The 16,467-nt window shown below is 52.1% G+C and overlaps 1 protein-coding gene across 6 annotated transcripts in view; it reads right to left on the bottom strand.

Moving 5' to 3' along the window:
- SRC (SRC proto-oncogene, non-receptor tyrosine kinase) overlaps positions 1 to 16,467 on the bottom strand; it is a 56,906-nt gene that overhangs the window by 14,718 nt on the left and 25,721 nt on the right. For 3 of the 6 annotated variants that reach the window (XM_086702164.1, XM_086702163.1, XM_086702167.1), the window contains exons 3-6: positions 6,728 to 6,925; positions 5,629 to 5,886; positions 3,838 to 3,937; positions 2,856 to 2,873 (exon numbers count right to left, since the gene is read on the bottom strand). In XM_086702164.1, coding sequence (XP_086558290.1) covers positions 2,856 to 2,873; positions 3,838 to 3,937; positions 5,629 to 5,878 — 368 coding nt within the window. In that variant the 5' untranslated portion in view covers positions 5,879 to 5,886; positions 6,728 to 6,925. Of the gene's footprint in view, positions 1 to 2,855; positions 2,874 to 3,837; positions 3,938 to 5,628; positions 5,887 to 6,727; positions 6,926 to 7,341; positions 7,759 to 16,467 lie in introns of those variants that run through there. The other 3 variants (XM_086702165.1, XM_086702166.1, XM_025932381.2) reach the window with 3 other exon arrangements.

The raw sequence follows: 16,467 nt of genomic DNA, 5'->3' as shown, positions 1-16,467 counted from the left end.
TGCAATGTTACATCCCATTCACTAGCTGTGTGACATCAGACAACTGACCTCGCCTCTCTGAGCCTCAGAATCCTCTTCTTGGGACCCTAAGCCTTGAGCCGGCCAAGCCGGCATGTGATCAGGAGTAAGGCAGCCTCGACCTGGGAAGAATTCTGGTTTGGACACTTAGATTTAACTCACTGGGACCATCGAGACTGGTCAGATAGGCACTTTGGGGACTGCAGACAAGCCAGGGCACCCTGAGGCCTGGGCACATGCCCAGTGGGGAGAGGGCAGGGTGAGGCCAGGACAGTTGTATGAGGAGCGCAGGAAGGTGTCCCCTGCCCTGTGGTAGAAAGTGGAACTGGAGTGAGGGCTCCCCCAAAGAAGCTGCTGGAATCTGGGTGGGAGGAAGGGGCAGTTCAGGGGACGACCCAGACTCACACCCAGAAGGGCCCCGACTCCTAGAGACTCAGACACCAGGGCTGAGGGCTTGGGCCAGTCAGACCTCAGACCCCACTGGGCTTCCTCGGACCCAGGGCCACACAGCACACAGGGTTCTGGGCCCCGGGGGCCATGTGGTCTGAAGGTCCAGGAGCAGCGTCTCCAGACCCTGCTGCTGTGAGGCCCCCGACCCGGCAAGCCCCGGCCAAACCCTGTCAAGAGCCAGGCTTGCCCTAAAGCTCTCCCCATCCTGACACCCAGCCCAGCAAGTCCCTCATTCTTACAGGCCCAGGGGGGAAGGGCCGGAGGAGTGAACAATCGTGGGCACTGAGCAATAACAGGAGAAGGACACGTGAGTTTGTCCCTGGGTGGCTATGAGACCTGAACACCTCCAATTTAGGCGGCCCATCTGTCACCAACCTCCTTATCCCTCCCCTTGCTCTAGTACCAGCCCCGACTCCACCGCCACCCGACTTCTTAGGCAAAGGGGTGGCCGAGCGTCGCGATGCGGGAAGGGTTCCTGGTGCCCCGCCTCCAGTCACAGCGCCTCACTGCCATCCAAGGACAGGCCTGGCCCGACACCCCCAAGCCTATGTTGGAAGGCAGGAGGAAGGGAGGGGAGGGGCCAGACAAAGGAAAGGGTGAGGGCCGCCCTCTGGCTGGAGGTGAAAGAGGCAGAACCAAAGTTTCCAGAGCCTTCCTTGCCACCACACCTCGGCTCAAGCTGTGGCCCCAGCCCGAGGTGCCCTTCCCATCACTGGTTGAGATTCTCCCTGGTACTTCAAAGCCACCAACCTGATGCGTCCTCCCCTCGCGGGCCCTTCCCTCCTCCTGGCTCGCCTGCACCCTACTGAGTCCTCCTGCAAGGGCCGTGGGTGGGAGGGCCTGCCCCCCCCACCCCCACCCCTCTGCCACCACTAGCTGTGTGACCTGGGGCAACTCACTCCGCCTCTCGGGGCCTCAGGTTCCTCAAGTGCAAAATAAAGCCAAGAAGAGTTTCTACTTCCCAGGGCTGCGGTTGACGGTGACGTGTAAATAAAACGACGCCACTTAAAGCGCTCCCACGAGACCAGGCTCGCACACAGAGCACGGTGAACCATGGCTGTTTGATTACTGCTGGTTCAACTTGCTCAGCGACACCAGCAAGGCACCCCCGCCATGCCGAGCAACAGGTGATGTGGGGACCCACGAAGGCGGCAGACCTGCGAGCAGGTCTGGTCTGGGGGAGGCAGAGGCAAACAGCTGGAGCCACACGGGGACTGGGGCGCACTAGGACTCTGACACGCAAGGGGGGGGAAAGGTTGGGAGAGGCCCCTCCACCCCCAGGGAGAGCGGCGCGAGGAGGGGAGAGTGCCGCTGCCCGAGCTCTGATCCTGGTTTTGCTCCCCGGTAGCTGTGTGACCTTGGTCAAGAGCCTTCACGTCTCTGAGCCTCAGTTTCCTCATTTGCAAAAGGGAGACAGCCCCTCCCCCGTCACTACGGCCCCGGCAGGATTGCATGGAGGAGTGAATACAAGGACATGGGTAAGAACGCCTGGCACAGCACCTGGCCCCTCTTTTCCCTCGTGCCTCACAGAGAAGGCAGTCCTGAGCTGGATCTTGAAGGGCAAATAGGAGTTTGCCAGGCAGAGACGGGAGAAAGGTGTTTCAGGCAGAGGGAACAGCATGCACAAGGGTAGGGAGGCATGAACAGGCACGACACCCCTGGAGATGGTGATGTCCAACCTCCCTAGCCGGGCCTTTGAGGCCGCTCAGGGACCAATTCTACTCTATCTTCCAGCACCTTCTTGCCTTCCCACAGCCCTGAGGGCGTCCAGCCCCACACCCTCCTGTCAGCCGCCCCTCTGAGAGGGATTGCCTCCCGGCCACTTCCAACTGCTACACAGTATCACTGTTCTTCCTCGGAGGACCTGCCTGAAGCTTCCAGTCCCCGTGGTCACCACCAGAGGGGAGCACACTGCAGGGACCAAATGCCTGAGCGGACCCTGGCCCTGCCCTCTGCCTGTCACTTGGCCTGGACTGGAGTTGCGCCCCGCCCCCTGCCCCGCCCCTGGCTCCAGGAAGGCCCCTTCTCCACCCAGGCCTCACCGGGGCCGGCACTGGACCCTGCATGCAGCCGGCACTCAGTGTGGGCTGACCGGTCAGGATGGAGGGCGGGCAGGTTAGCAAGAAGGTGGGTGGGGAGGAGGCAGGACGGTGAGTGAGAGCGGGATGGTAGGACCCTCCCCAGTCTCGGCCCAGGGTTAAGGTCAGGACCTGGTCACACCGGTTGGGGGTAGGGCATAAGCTGGGAAAGCTGGACGGGAACAGCCAAGGGAGCCAGAGACCACAGGCAGGGACATGCAGAGGAAGCACATGCAGACAGCAGCCCCGCCCCCCTCCACCAGCGAAGCGCCCCCCACCCAGCCCGCCACCTACGAAGTGAGTACACACCTGACGTCCACCTTCCTCCTAAGGGCCAGCGAGAGAGAAGCAGAGAGAGGGAAAGCTGAGGGAGGGCTGGAGGGAGCAAGCATGAGCCAGGAATCGGGGTGGGGGGTTCCACTGAGGATGGGGGCACAGCAGGCCCCGTCGAGGGCAGGAGCGCAGCAGGTGCTGAGCTCTGCCCCGCCCTTTGTCGGCAGTGCCTGAAGGAGCAACCTCCTGCCCCCCTGTGAAGCTCCCCACCCCTCACCCCTGGGCATATGGCCCAAAACCTGCGCCCACCCCCGGTGTACTCCTGACAGGGAAAGGAGAGCAGGAAAAAGGAGAAGAACGCCCCCCACCTCATGGTTACAGCCCCTCCGACCCCTCACTAGTTCATTCCCCACCTGCTCCTGCTCCTGCTCCCCTGCCCACAGGGGCCCCAGAGCCAGCTTGGCCCTAGGATGCCCCCCTCCAAGGCTGGGACCTCTGGAGCTGGACCAGACATCCATACCCCATCCCACCATCTCATCCCATGCCCAGTCATAACCCTCTCACACTGAGTGCCCGGTACAGGTCTCCTGCCTCTCCCTATTTGGGCCTCTCCCCGTGCAGCTAGACATTCTGGCTCAGCCGGCTGCCCCAGGCCCTCCAGCCCCAGGTCCCTCAAGAGGGCACCTCTGGGGGTCCAGCCTCCAGCTTTAGGCCCTGTTTTCTGCAGTCCTGGGTCGTGCCCTGATCATATGCTCTCTGTGAGGTCTGGGACGCTGTGCTCTACGGAGTTACTGAGCCCAGATCCCTGCCCTGGGAGCCCGCCCAGAGCCCTGACCACTACCTGTCTCCTCTCCCATAGCCCCAGGACGGCTCCCTGGACCTCAGCTGGCCTTGACACTAGCCATGCCTGCTGCCCATCGCACTGCCCCTGGCTCTGGGGCGCTCAGAAGTGGCTCTGGCCCAAGACCAGGTCCCAGGGATAGGGCCCCAAGGGATGATGGGGAAGGGGGTCACTCACGTGTTGTTGACAATCTGGAGCCGCTCCCCTTTCTTGAAGGACAGGTCAGTCTCTGTCCGAGACTCATAGTCATAGAGGGCCACAAAGGTGGTCACTCCACCTGCAGAGAGGGGTGGGACGTGTCAGAACGGCCAGGGCCACAGCCTGAAAGAGGGGTGAACAGTAGGGCCCTGGGCGGGATGGAGGTTGGTTTCCCACAACCATCTGGGCCCAGCCCGGAGACGCGGTCACCTTTAGAGGGGGGTGGGCCTGCAGCGTGTCCACTGCGTGCGTGCGTCTGGGAGCCCCTGCGAGGGTGTGTAGGAGGCACGTGCGTCTCTCCACATATGAATGTGCCCACCGGGCTCTAGGTGATTCTGAGGCCTGGCTTCTGTCCAGTGCCCATCTTCCCTGTAGCCCCAGAGGCCCCCAAAGCAGACATCTTTGTGTTGTTCCCAGAGCCTGGCACACAGTAGGTGCTCAGGAAGCAACCGTGGGTAAATGAACCAGTGAATGAGGGAAACTGCACCCGGCTGGGCTGCTCGGCTTCTCTCTGTGTGACTCTTGGTGCTTCTATGTGTCTGGGGAGATCTCGGCTCCAGGTGGTGTCCCCTCATTAGAGGTCCTCTCTGTCCCCCGTTTGAACCACAACCTTCACCCCGCACATCCCCCCAAGAGCCCCTGTCTACCCTTTTTGTTCCTTCAGAGCGGCACCACCTTCTAACACCCTACCCAGTTTACATGCCTTGTTCCGCTCTTCTCCTCCATCGGGGTTTGTCTCTTCTACATACCATTGTGTCCCCAGCCCCAGAAGAGCCCAGCACACAGGAGGGACACCAAAAATGAACGGGCCCTTTTGTGGGTCTGTCTCACTTGGGCAGGTGTCCACGGCATCCGTGAGTGTCCCTGCGTGTCCTCACTGCGTGTCTGTGCATTTGTGCGTCTGTGAGCCTGTGGGTATCTGTGATGACGCTCCTAGCCCAGCATGTGTGTGTTTCCCGTGTGTGTCTTTGAGGGGCTTCGGACTGCGTGTGTGTGTGTCTTAATCCGGGATGCTGAGGTTATTTGTGTATGTGTGTTTCCATTTGTGTGCATCTATGTTAGGTGTGTGTCTGCGCACGTCCACGTGTCCCTGCGTGTGTCTTTATGTGCACGGTATCTTCAAGTATCTCTGATGGTGTCTCTAACTCAGCCTGTTTAAGTGTCTGCACAGATCTCCTGGAGTGAGTTGCTGGCTGTGTGTGGCTCTGAGTATGTCAAGGTAAGAATGCAAGTATTTATGTGAATGTCTTGTGTGTGTGCGTGTGTGTGTGTCTGGGACCATATGGGCATCTCTCTCTTAAGCATCGCTTGCCTGGAGCTGCCATACCCCAAAAAGGCCAGCAGAGGGCGCAGGGGTGCATCTCGGCATTGGGCTGGGCGCCTGAGGACCAGAGCTCCCTTTGTCCCTCCTAACCTGCTCTTGCCCCCTCTGCCACCCAAGACCTCCTGTCCTGACCCATCTCTGGGCCCACCAGAGTCAAAAACAAAGCCTCAGACCTGGTCCCTGTACTGTCCTGGGCAAACAGCCCCCTGGCTCTCTGGCCTCAGTTCCCGCCTACAGTCCCACATCTCTAGACCCCTTTATACTCTGCATTGGATTCACCCTCAAAGGCAATGGGATGTGTACCACACTCTCCGGTTTTTAAAGCCCTTCCCCACCCACAGCCTCCGGGAAACTCCCTACAGTCCCCAAACCCGAGAAACCCACAGCCTCTACCCCGACGGTGAGAGGCCCGGCCAGCCGGCACCCACCCTCCCAGGCCCACTGACCCGCCAGCGGCCCCGCCCTCTGCGGGGAGGTGACTGTGTCCGAGGAGTTGAAGCCCCCGAACAGCTTGGGCTCAGCAGCGGCAGAGGGGAAGGCCGTACTGGGGCCTCGGTGGCCATCAGCGGAGGCTGGCTTGCTGGGTGTCTGTGAGGTGGGGAAGGCACCCCCACCACCACCGTGGGTGTTCTCAGCAGGCTCCAGGCTGCGGCGCCGTTGGCTGGCATCCTTGGGCTTGCTCTTGTTGCTGCCCATGGTCCTGGCTGGGGATGAGAAAGCACCCTGGAGGTGAAGGGCTCTGGGGGCAGGCAGGGCTGCTGGGCCTAGGCCCTTTAGACAGCATCTACCCTCACCCATTCTACAGATGAGGAAACTGAGGCCCAAAGAAGGGTACTAGCCTCTTTGGGTAAGTTAGACTTTCAGAGCCTCAGTTTCTAAATCTGTAAAATGGGAATGATGACGAAACCCATAAACGGCTTCCTTGGTATGAGGCCAAGCAGCGAAGAAATGACTTATAATCAGAAGCCCTAACCTCCCCACCTTCCCCTGAGTCAGTTTCTGTCTGTCATGGGCAGGGACAATCTGAGTCATGTCTATATCCGAGGCACACAGCACATAGGAGAGGGCTCACCGAGGGTCTGCTGAGCAAATACATGACTGACTAAAATTGTCTAACAGCAGACAGGAAGGTGCTAAGATATACAACCAAGGCAGAGATATAGCAGGAGGCTGGAAGGAGAGATGTCTGGGAGCTCAACCCAGCCACAGGGCCTTTGCACACATGCTGTTTCCTCTGCCTGGATGCTCTTCCCTGACCACTTCACCAGAATAACTCAGGCCTCCTTCAGTCCTCAGCTTAAAAGTCACCCCCCTTGGGAAGTTTTCTCTAAATCCTTTCTGGCCTAAGTCCTCCTGGCTTTTGTACCTCTCCTTGATAACATGGTATCCAGAAAAAAAAAACAAGTTGAAAACTTCCCAATGATGCCCACAGCCCCGCCACCCTCTTTTGCCTCCTACCTCCCAACACACAGATCCTGGCCGGCCTCAGCTCCCAGTGAGCCTGGTCTTCCCACCCATCGTGCCCACGCCCCCCTCCTCCCTCACCTTGGCAGCCCTGGTGGGTCACCGCCTCACCTGGTGGAAGGCAGGGGCTGTCCCAGAGGATCTGGGAAGCAGCCTGAGGTCTCAGCACGAACACCAGGTGTGGAGTCAGGGGGCTCGGACGAGAGGCTCTGCTCCACTTCTCCCCGCTATGTGACCCTAAGCAACTCACTTCCCCTCTTTGGGCCTCAGCGTCTTCATCTGCAAGACAGGGATAAAGCAGACTTTTCAGGGCTGTTGTGAGGACACGATTAGGAAGAGAAATCACCACGGCTCTGGCTCTTGCGTCACAATTTATCAGGCTCTGACTGAAAGTTCTGACGTTAAGGGCTTCCCAGACCTGAAACAGCCTTTGGCCTTCCCAAAGCATCTTATGAGCACGAGCAGGGCAGGGTTTGGCACGGTGGTTAAGGATGGGCTCTGGAGCCAGACTCCCCAGACTCAGATCCCACCTTTGCCCCTAATCCGCCGTGTGACCTCAGGCAAGTGACTTAACCTCTCTAGGCCCTGTTTCTTCATCTGGAAACAATGGGGTCATCCAGCTCCGTGGCAACCGAATGCTCCTGCCGGGGACATAGCAGGTCACCCTGCCACCACCCTGCCACATCAGCTCTTACCGACATCGTGCGATTCTGGACACACCGACAAGGTGGGTTCTGAATATTCTCCAGGGAATGCGGCAGTCCCTGCAATCAGTCCAGAATTTCCTCTGGGAACCCACGGTTGGGGAAAAGTGCTCTTGACTGGCAGAGGCCTTAGGCAAGACGGCTGGCCCTGAGCAAGCCCAGCTCTGAACGCTCTCCTCCCTGTGTGAACCTCGGCCAGCTCCTGCACCCCCTGGGCCTCGGGCTGACTGGCCACACGAGGTGGGCGTGGTCTGCCTGCTCCCGGGGGACATCCAGATCAGAGAATGTGAGGCTGGGGAGGCCCTGAGGAGATCTGCTCAATAGCCCAAGGGATCACCTGGGCCTCCTGAGGGACAGGCCAACAGGCCTGGGGACAAAGAAGACCAATTTCTATGGCAACCCAGTCCACTTCGGTCACATCAGCACTCATAGAGCTGGTGTCCCGTGGGCCCCACTGACCCAGTTACCCACAGCCCGGGCTTGCTGGAGGCCGGGCCCCGCCCACTGCACTCCCTACCCAATGGCTCCCTGATATAGCGTTCACAGCGCTGACTGAGCAGCAGGGGCTATGCTAGTCTACAGGGGGACACAGAGATGACCTGGCCAGGCCTGTGTCAGAGGACGTTTGTTTGTGGGACTTTCAGGGGAAATAAAAATTATAAAAATATATTTTTTAAATATAATTATTATTTTTTTTTAAATAGAGCACTTTCTAGGAGCCTGAACTTTCTTCAGAACGAACTAAACGGTGAAGGGTGAGCCCCCTGTCCCTGGAGGTAATCAAGGACAGGAGAAAGAGTAATTGGTCAATGTGCTGTGGAGAAAGAGGGAGAGCCAGGCCTGGACCAGGGCCAGCACTCTCCTGGCACCAAGAAAATGCACGTGCCCTCTTGGAGGGTACAAGGAGAAGAAAAGACAGCTCCTGGTCCCAATCTCTTATACTGACCAAGACCACTCCTCCCAGGGCAGGAGAAAAAGTACAAGAGGGCCTTCAAAACCAGCTACGGTGGCCTGGCCTCTGCTTGCAATGTTTGTTGGTTTGTGGAGTTTCTGTTCTATTTGTTTTGTTGGTCTTTGTGGTTAAATCTGATTATACAAGTAACACGTGTTTGTGGACAGGCAGGCGTGTGGAGGTTAAGAGCTAGAGTACTAGAGTGTTTGAATCCCAGCCCTACCATCCCAGCATGGGACCGGGGCCTCAGTCTCCTCCTCTGGCAGTCAGGAAGTAAAACGGTGCCCACATGACAGGGCTCTTGAGAGAGTCAGCAAGGAAAGCACATAGCACATGCTCAGCACAGAGCGGCACTTTGCCAGCCTTGCCCCTAGAACGCAATCGCCTGGGCGTGACACTGTGTTTCCTTCAGGCATCATGGGAATGTATGACTGTAAACAAAATTGGGCTCCATCTAGTGCCCTTGTCTAAGCTCCCTGCAGGCAGGACTGGGTCATATCCATCTGCACCTGCCCCGTGGCCAGGACAGACCTGGTACCTACTAATTGTTCTGGAAATATGTGCAGAACAGACAAAAGACTAAATGAGCATAGACATGGTTTGCATCCTGCTTTGTTCCTGTCACGTCATGTTGTGGAGACCAAGTGTCGTTCCCGGATATTCAAACACTCCCAGGGCCTGGACCTTAGACAGGCCCTGCTCCAAGCAGTTTGCAAATATTCATTCATGAAATCCTCATGATAATCTAGAAGGCAGATACTAATAGTTTTCCTATTTTACCGAGGAAGAAACTGAGGCACAGAGAGATTGAGGAACTTATCTGAGGTTACACGGCGAGGGGGAAAGGGGACAGGGAACCACACTGGACAGGCAGGGATCAGGGGCTTGCTCATGGGGTCTACTGGGGGTACTCGTGGCCCTACCTCCTTGCCCTCGGGACCTCTCTCACGTGGAATAGTCAGATGCCCTTGGTGGATGGGGCACGAGCAGATAAGGCAGCTCCCTTCCCAGAGAAAGCCAGAGGTTTCTGGCTTCAACAAAGCAGAATGTGCTCAAGGAAGGACAGGCACTTTTAGGGTGGGGTCTAGTCCCCTGCAGGGCTGCTGCCGGGGGCTATGTGACCTCGGGAGACACCACCCTCCCAGACCCCCGGGGCTCCTTTCTTGAGGCAGGATGCTGTCTCAGGGCCTTTTGGTTCTGGGGCCCAAACGCCAAGTCACCATGAGTTGCCCATTTGAGAGGAGCCAACCCCACATCTCTTCCGCCACTTGCACACTCTGAGATACAGATAGACCCTTGTGGGGCCAAGGGGAAGTGGCGAAGCCTCCGTACTGGGGGGTGCCTGAGGTTCCCAGAGGAAGGAGGCCCCTTTCCTCTGGGGAGCCACTCCTAACCTCAGCGTCCTGACCACAGTCTCCAGACTGAGGGCTTGTGCACGGGAGGTGCCGGGAAGCAGGCCTGCAATGCTTGCCCCTCTCCGCCCCAGCCCTTCATGCCCCAGGGGCCCTGGGCTGACTTGGCGTCTCCCCTCAAGGCTGTAGCCCCAGTCCCGTGTCACCTGTCACCGTCTCCGCTCTGGCTCTCCCAACTCCCCAAATCTTCCTCAAATGTATGCCTCCCCCAACCCTCTCTCCATTCCCTCAGCCAGGCACCCGTCTGCCTGGGCCTGGATGCAGGAGTCTGGCCCTCCGGGCACCCTCCTCCCTGTAGCCAGAGGCGTCCCTGTAAACCGCACAGACAGCGGGGGGCCTCCTCTGCTTAGCACTCTCTGTGGAAAACCGGAAATGACCTACGTGCTCGGGAGAGAGGGGCTGGATAAAGAAACGATGGTCTGTTCATGGAGTGGACAGCCGTGCAGCTGATCAAACAGAACGAGAGCTCAGTGTGGCCTGAGGAGATGCGCTGTGAAGAGAGGAAGCTGCCGGCGCAGAACGTCCTCTGGGCCTCTTGCGACCTCAGTTTCCACAATTGGAAAATGAAGACAATAATGCTACCGAAGTCGTGGGGTTAGTGGGAAGAGTAAATGAGCCTGTGCTCACCACGCACACATAGCACACGTATGTGCAATGATTTCTGTGAAGGAAACTAGCATGTGCGTAAGTGTGTCTATGAGAGCACGTGCTATAGAGCTGTAGAGAAAGTTCTGGAAGGATTCCAAATTCTTCACAGTGTTTCGTCCAAAAGATGTGGGATGGGGAGGGGAAAATCCCTTTTTTACTGTACGTATCTGCTGTATCACTTGACATTTAGAAATTACCTTGTCAAAAACTGTCTTTTAATGAGACTTTAAAAAAACAACAACACTGAAGAGTTTCCCACCACTCCCCTCTGGATGAAGCCGAATCCCCTCTCCCATGGCCCCCCTGCTGGAGGGCACCACACTCTCCCCCCTCGCCCCTCCCCAGGCACACAGATGTTTACAACATCCAGAAGAGGCTGGGGAATAAACTGTGGTCCGGTCACGGCATACCCACCCCTTCATTCCCTACTCTGAAGAGCATCACCTCCACTACTGTCAGGGCAAAAGGAGGCCAGGGGATTAGGAGTTGAGAATGAGGAATCCAGTCAGGCCTGGGTTCAAATCCTGCCTCTACTACTTACTAGCTACATCTTCTTGGGCAAGTGACATCGCCCCTCAGTTTCTTTAAAATGGGGATAATAATAAGCCTAACATCTGAGATTTAAAGAGAGAGCCCATGTGCCAGGCGCAGAATAAATGCTCAACAAACAGCACCCGATGTTGTTCGCTGTTGTTGTTATCATTACCGGGGATGAGAGGAACAATGCGAGAGGAGGCGGCAGTCAGGTGGCCAGGCCTTGAATGCCACACACAGCGCTGGGAACTTTACAGGCAGCGGATGCCCCATCGTCCTGACAGCACAATGAAGTAGGGGCTCCAACGGTGCCCACTTGACAGGCAGAACCAAGGTTCAAAGAAGCTAAACCTTGCCCGAGGCCGTGCAGCAAGTGAGGGCACCGGGGTTGGCGTGCTCAAGGTCCAGGAGAGTGACATACGGCGTGCTGTGCGGGCAGCCCTCACCGCCCCAGGCGCACCTACCACTCCACCACCTCCGCCTCCCTGACACAGAGGCAACACAGGGGTCAGAGGCCAACCTCTGATATCATCGCCCATAACTCTGGACGCTCCTGGGAAGCGGAAGCATCACAAAAATATAAGCCTGGAGCCAGAGCGCCAGGTTCAGATGCCGCCTTGCCGCGTCCTAGTCATGCAGCCTCAAGGGGGCCTCAGTCTACCCCTTCTCAAAAATGGGAATCCGCACAACTGTTCCCACACAGCTAGCCTCGTTGTGAGAAAACATGAGGTAATACTTAATAGTGCCTCGCAGATAGGAAGTGCTCAATAAACACCAGCTATCATCATCATTACTGCGGAAACCTTTTTTAGATCCTTGCCGTCTTTTGTAATCACTCCTCCAATGAGGCAAAGGCTTCCCAGATTCCTACTACGTGCCAAGCTCTGTGCACGGCCCTAGAGGGATTGTCTGGCGGAGTTCCTTAGGAGCCCAGGCCTAGAAAAGCCACTTCACGGGGAAAGAGTCCAGAAAAGACAAGTGTGTCCACGAGTTAACCTTGCTCTGAGATCCTTGCCAATCCAATGAGCTAAGAACAAGAAATGGAAGTAATAAAGGGGAATTAGAAAAGAGAAGACAAGTATCATCATTTGCAGATGTTACCCGAGAAGATCTGGGAAATCCAAGAGAATCTGCTGCAAAACCACTAAACAAAAAGCAAATTCAGTGGAAGGAAATTAAAAGCTAATACCTCCAAATCCACAATGTATCTATATACCAACAGCGATCAGAAAATAAAATCAGGGTGCCTGGGTGGCTCAGTTGTTAGGCATCCAACTCTTGATCTCGGCTCAGGTCATGAACTCACAGTTTGTGAGATCGAGCCCCACATCGGGCTGTGTGCTGACAGCTCAGAGCCTGGAGCCTGCTTCGGATTCTGTGTCTCCCTCTCTCTCTGACCCTCCCTAGCTTGCACTCTCTCTCTGTCTCTCTCAAAAATAAATAAACACTAAAAAAAAATTTTTTTTTTAAACTGTATGATATCAGCACAAAAACAAACAAATCAATGGAACAGAATAGAGGGTCCAAAAATTGTTCCCAAACATACAGGGATTTAACACATAACAAAGGTGGCATTTCATGCCCGTATAAAAAAAGGTAGATTATTTTTAAGATAGAGCTGAGATCAATGACCTGCCGTCAGGAAACAAATTAAAGTCAGATTTCGAACCTACTCCATATGCCTATAAATCCCAGATCAATCAGATTTAAACCACTCAAAATAAAACCATGAATCTCTCAAACGGAAAGCAGAGAATAAATTTTCTAATCTCAGAACGAGAAAAACATTTCTTAACATGGCACAAAACCTAAAAATCACTTTTTTAAGTTTATTTATTTATTTTGAGAGAGAGAGAGAGAGAGACAGCACAAGTCGGAGACAGGCAGAGAGAGACAGAAGGAGGGAGGGAGGGAGGGAGGGAGAGAGAGAGAGAGAGAGAGAGAAATCCAAGCAGGCTCTGCACCACTGACACAAAGCCTGATACGGGGCTTTAACTCACAAACCATGAGATCATGACCTGAGCCAAGATCAAGAGTCGGCCGCTCAACAAACTGAGCGACCCAGAGACCCCAAACCTAAAAGTCATTTTTAAAATGATAAATCGGGGCGCCTGGGTGGCGCAGTCGGTTAAGCGTCCGACTTCAGCCAGGTCACGATCTCGCGGTCCGGGAGTTCGAGCCCCGCGTCAGGCTCTGGGCTGATGGCTCGGAGCCTGGAGCCGGTTTCCGATTCTGTGTCTCCCTCTCTCTCTGCCCCTCCCCTGTTCATGCTCTGTCTCTGTCGCAAAAATAAATAAATGTTGAAAAAAAAAAATTTAAAATGATAAATCTATCAGGGCACCTGGGTGGCTCAGTAGGTTAAGCATCTGACTTCACCTCAGGTCAGGACGTCACAAGTTCATGGGTTCGAGCCCTATGCCGGGTTCTGTGCTGACAGCTCAGAGCCTGGAGCCTGCTTCGGATTCAGTGTCTCCCTCTCTCTCTGCCCCTCCCCCGCTTACGTGTGCTCTCACTCTCTCTCTCTCAAAAACAAGTAAACATTAAAAAAAATGATAAATCTATCTACATAAAAACCTACAATGTCTGCATGGCTCAATAAATATCATAAACAAATTCAAAAGGCAAATAACACTCTAAGAAAAATATTTGTTAACTCATATGATAGACAAGGGTTTACCCCTTAATACATAATGAGCTCCCACAAAATAAGAAAAATAACCACAGATAGTTTACAGCAAGCCAAACAGCTCTTCAACATATGACAAGATGTTCGGCCTCATTTATAAAAGAAATGTAAATCAGGGACGCCTGTGTGGCTCAGTCAGTTGAGCATCTGACTCTTGATTTCAGCTCAGGTCATGATCTCATGCTTTGTGGGTTTGAGCCCCATGTCAGACTCCACACTGTCAGCACAGAGCCTGCCTGGGATTCTCTGTCTTCCTCTCTCTCTGCTCCTCCCCTGCTCACACTCTAAATCTCTCTCTCTCTCTCTCTCTCTCTCTCTCTCTCAAAATAAACAAATAAACTTTTTAAAAAATATATATTAATGCAAATTAAAACTACACAAGCTCCTGACCACAGCAGAATATACATTCTTCTCAAGTGCACAGAACATTCTCTGGGACAGACCATATTCTAAGCCCCAATGAATTTAAACAGAGTGAAATCATACAAACTACATTTCCATTCACAATAGAATGAATTAAGAAATCAGTAACAGAAATTACAAATATGTAAAAACTAATACCTTCCTCAGTAACCAATGAGTCAAAGAAATCATCAAAACAATAGAAAATACTTTGAGGTGAATAAACATGATGACACCACATATCAAAATGTATGGGATGCAATAAAGTAGAACTTGAAGGGAGATTTGTAAGTATAAATACCTATATTAAAAAAGAAGAAAAAAATAAATTAAAAAGAGGAAAGGGATGTCTGGGTGGCTCAGAGAGTTGAGCATCCAATTCTTGATTTTGGCTCAGGTCATGATCCCAGGGTCATGGGATCAAGCCCCACATCAGCATGGAGCCTGTTTAAGACTCTCTCTCTCTCTCTCTCTCTCTCTCTCTCTGTCTCTCTCTCCCTTTGCCCCTCTCTCCTGCTTGTGTTCTTTCTCTCTCTCTCTCTCTCAAATTAAAAAAAAAAAAAAGACAGAAAATCTCAAGCCAATAACCTAACCTTCCACCTTAACACAACAGAAAAGAAAAGCAAACCCTAAAGCAAGTAAAAGAAAGGAAATAAAGATTAGGACAGAAATTAATGGCATAGAAAATAAAAACAACAGAGAAAATCAACAAAACCAAAAGTTGGTTCTTTGAAAAGATTGACAAAATTGACAAACCTTTAGCTAGACTGAACAAGAAAATCAGAGAGAAGACTCAAATGACTAAAAACAGGAATGAAAGAGAGGATAATACCACAGACCTTATAGAAATAAAGCAAGGTTATAAGGGGAAGCTATGAATAGTGCTATTCCAACAAATAACATAACTTGGATAAAATTGACAAACTCCTTAAAAAAAACTAAAACTAATAAATAGAAAATTGGAATAAAGCTAAAACTAGGAAAAACAGATTAAATTAGTAATTTAAAAACTTCTCACAAATACAGACCCAGACCCAGTTGGCTTCACTGGTGAATTCTATCAAACATTTAAAGAAGAATTAATACCAAGGATTCACTAGGAACACCACCCAACTCATTCTATGAAGCCAATATTACCCTAATACCAAAACCAGACAAAGACATCATTAAAAACCAAAAAAGGAGAAATCTACAGACTGCTATATCTTATGAATATAAGATACAAAAATCTTTAATAAAATACTAGCAAACTGGATTCGACAACATATAAAAAGAATTATACATCATGACCAAGTGAGATTTACTCCAAGAACACGAGACTGGTTTAACTTCCTGAAAATCGACTAATACCATACCAATAGAATAAAGGACAAAAACCACACCATAACCTCAATAGATGCAGAAAAGGCATTTGACAAAATCCAATACCCTTTCATGACAAAAACCTCAACAAATTCCCTGGAAGGGAATCTGATAAAGGGCACCTATGAAAAATTCATATTCAACATCATACTTAATGGTGTTGAGTACTGATCCGGAATGAGATAAGGATGTCCACTCTTACAACTTCTCTTTAACATTGCACTGGAAGTTCCAGCCAGGGCAGTCGAGAAGAAGATGAAATAAAAGGCATCCAGATTGGAAAGGAAAAAATAAAGCTCACCCTGTTTGCAGATGATATGATCTTGTATACAGAAATTCCTAAGGATTCCACTAAAAAATGATCAGAATTAATAAACAAATTCACCAAGGTTGCAAAGTACAAGATCAATATATAAAAAATAAATTCTATTTCTATACGCTAATGAACAGACCAAAAAGAAAATTAAGAAAACAATTTACAATATCAAAAGAATATTTAGGAATAAGAGTAGCCGAAGAAGTGTAAAATTCAAAAATTACTGAAAGAAATTAAAGAAAATCTAAATAAATGGAAAGACATCCCATGTTCACGGATTGGAAGACTAAACATTGCTAAAATGGTAATATTCCCCAAATTGATCTACAGAGTCAACATAATCCCTATCAAAATCCCTGCTATCTTCTTTGCAAAAATTGACAAATTGGTCCTAAAATTCATATGGAAAGTCAAGGGACCCAGAATAGCCAAAACAATCTTGAAAAAGAAAAACAAAGCTTGAGGGCTCATTCATTTCAATTTCAGAGCTTGTGGAAAAGCTCCAGTAATCAAGACACCACGGGGCCCCTGGCTGGCTTACTCAGTACAACATGGGACTCTTGATCTCAGGATGGTGAGTTCAAGCCCCACAGTGGAGGTAGAGATTACTTAAAAAAAAAAACTTTTTTTTTTTTTCTAAAAAGACACCATGGTACTGGCATAAGGACAGATGTATACATCAATGGGACTGAATTGAGGGACGGAAATAAACCTTCACATTTACAGTCAAAGGAGTTTGGACAAGCATATGCCAACACCACACAATGGAGATAAAACAGTCTTTTCAACAAATGTTACAGGAAAA

This window comes from Puma concolor, chromosome A3, assembly GCF_028749965.1.
Source record: "Puma concolor isolate L17-30 chromosome A3, mPumCon1.1.hap2, whole genome shotgun sequence".
NCBI classification, from domain to species: domain Eukaryota; kingdom Metazoa; phylum Chordata; class Mammalia; order Carnivora; family Felidae; genus Puma; species Puma concolor.
The sequence above is the reverse complement of the archived record's forward strand: the minus strand, read 5'-3'. Positions and strand labels throughout refer to the sequence as shown.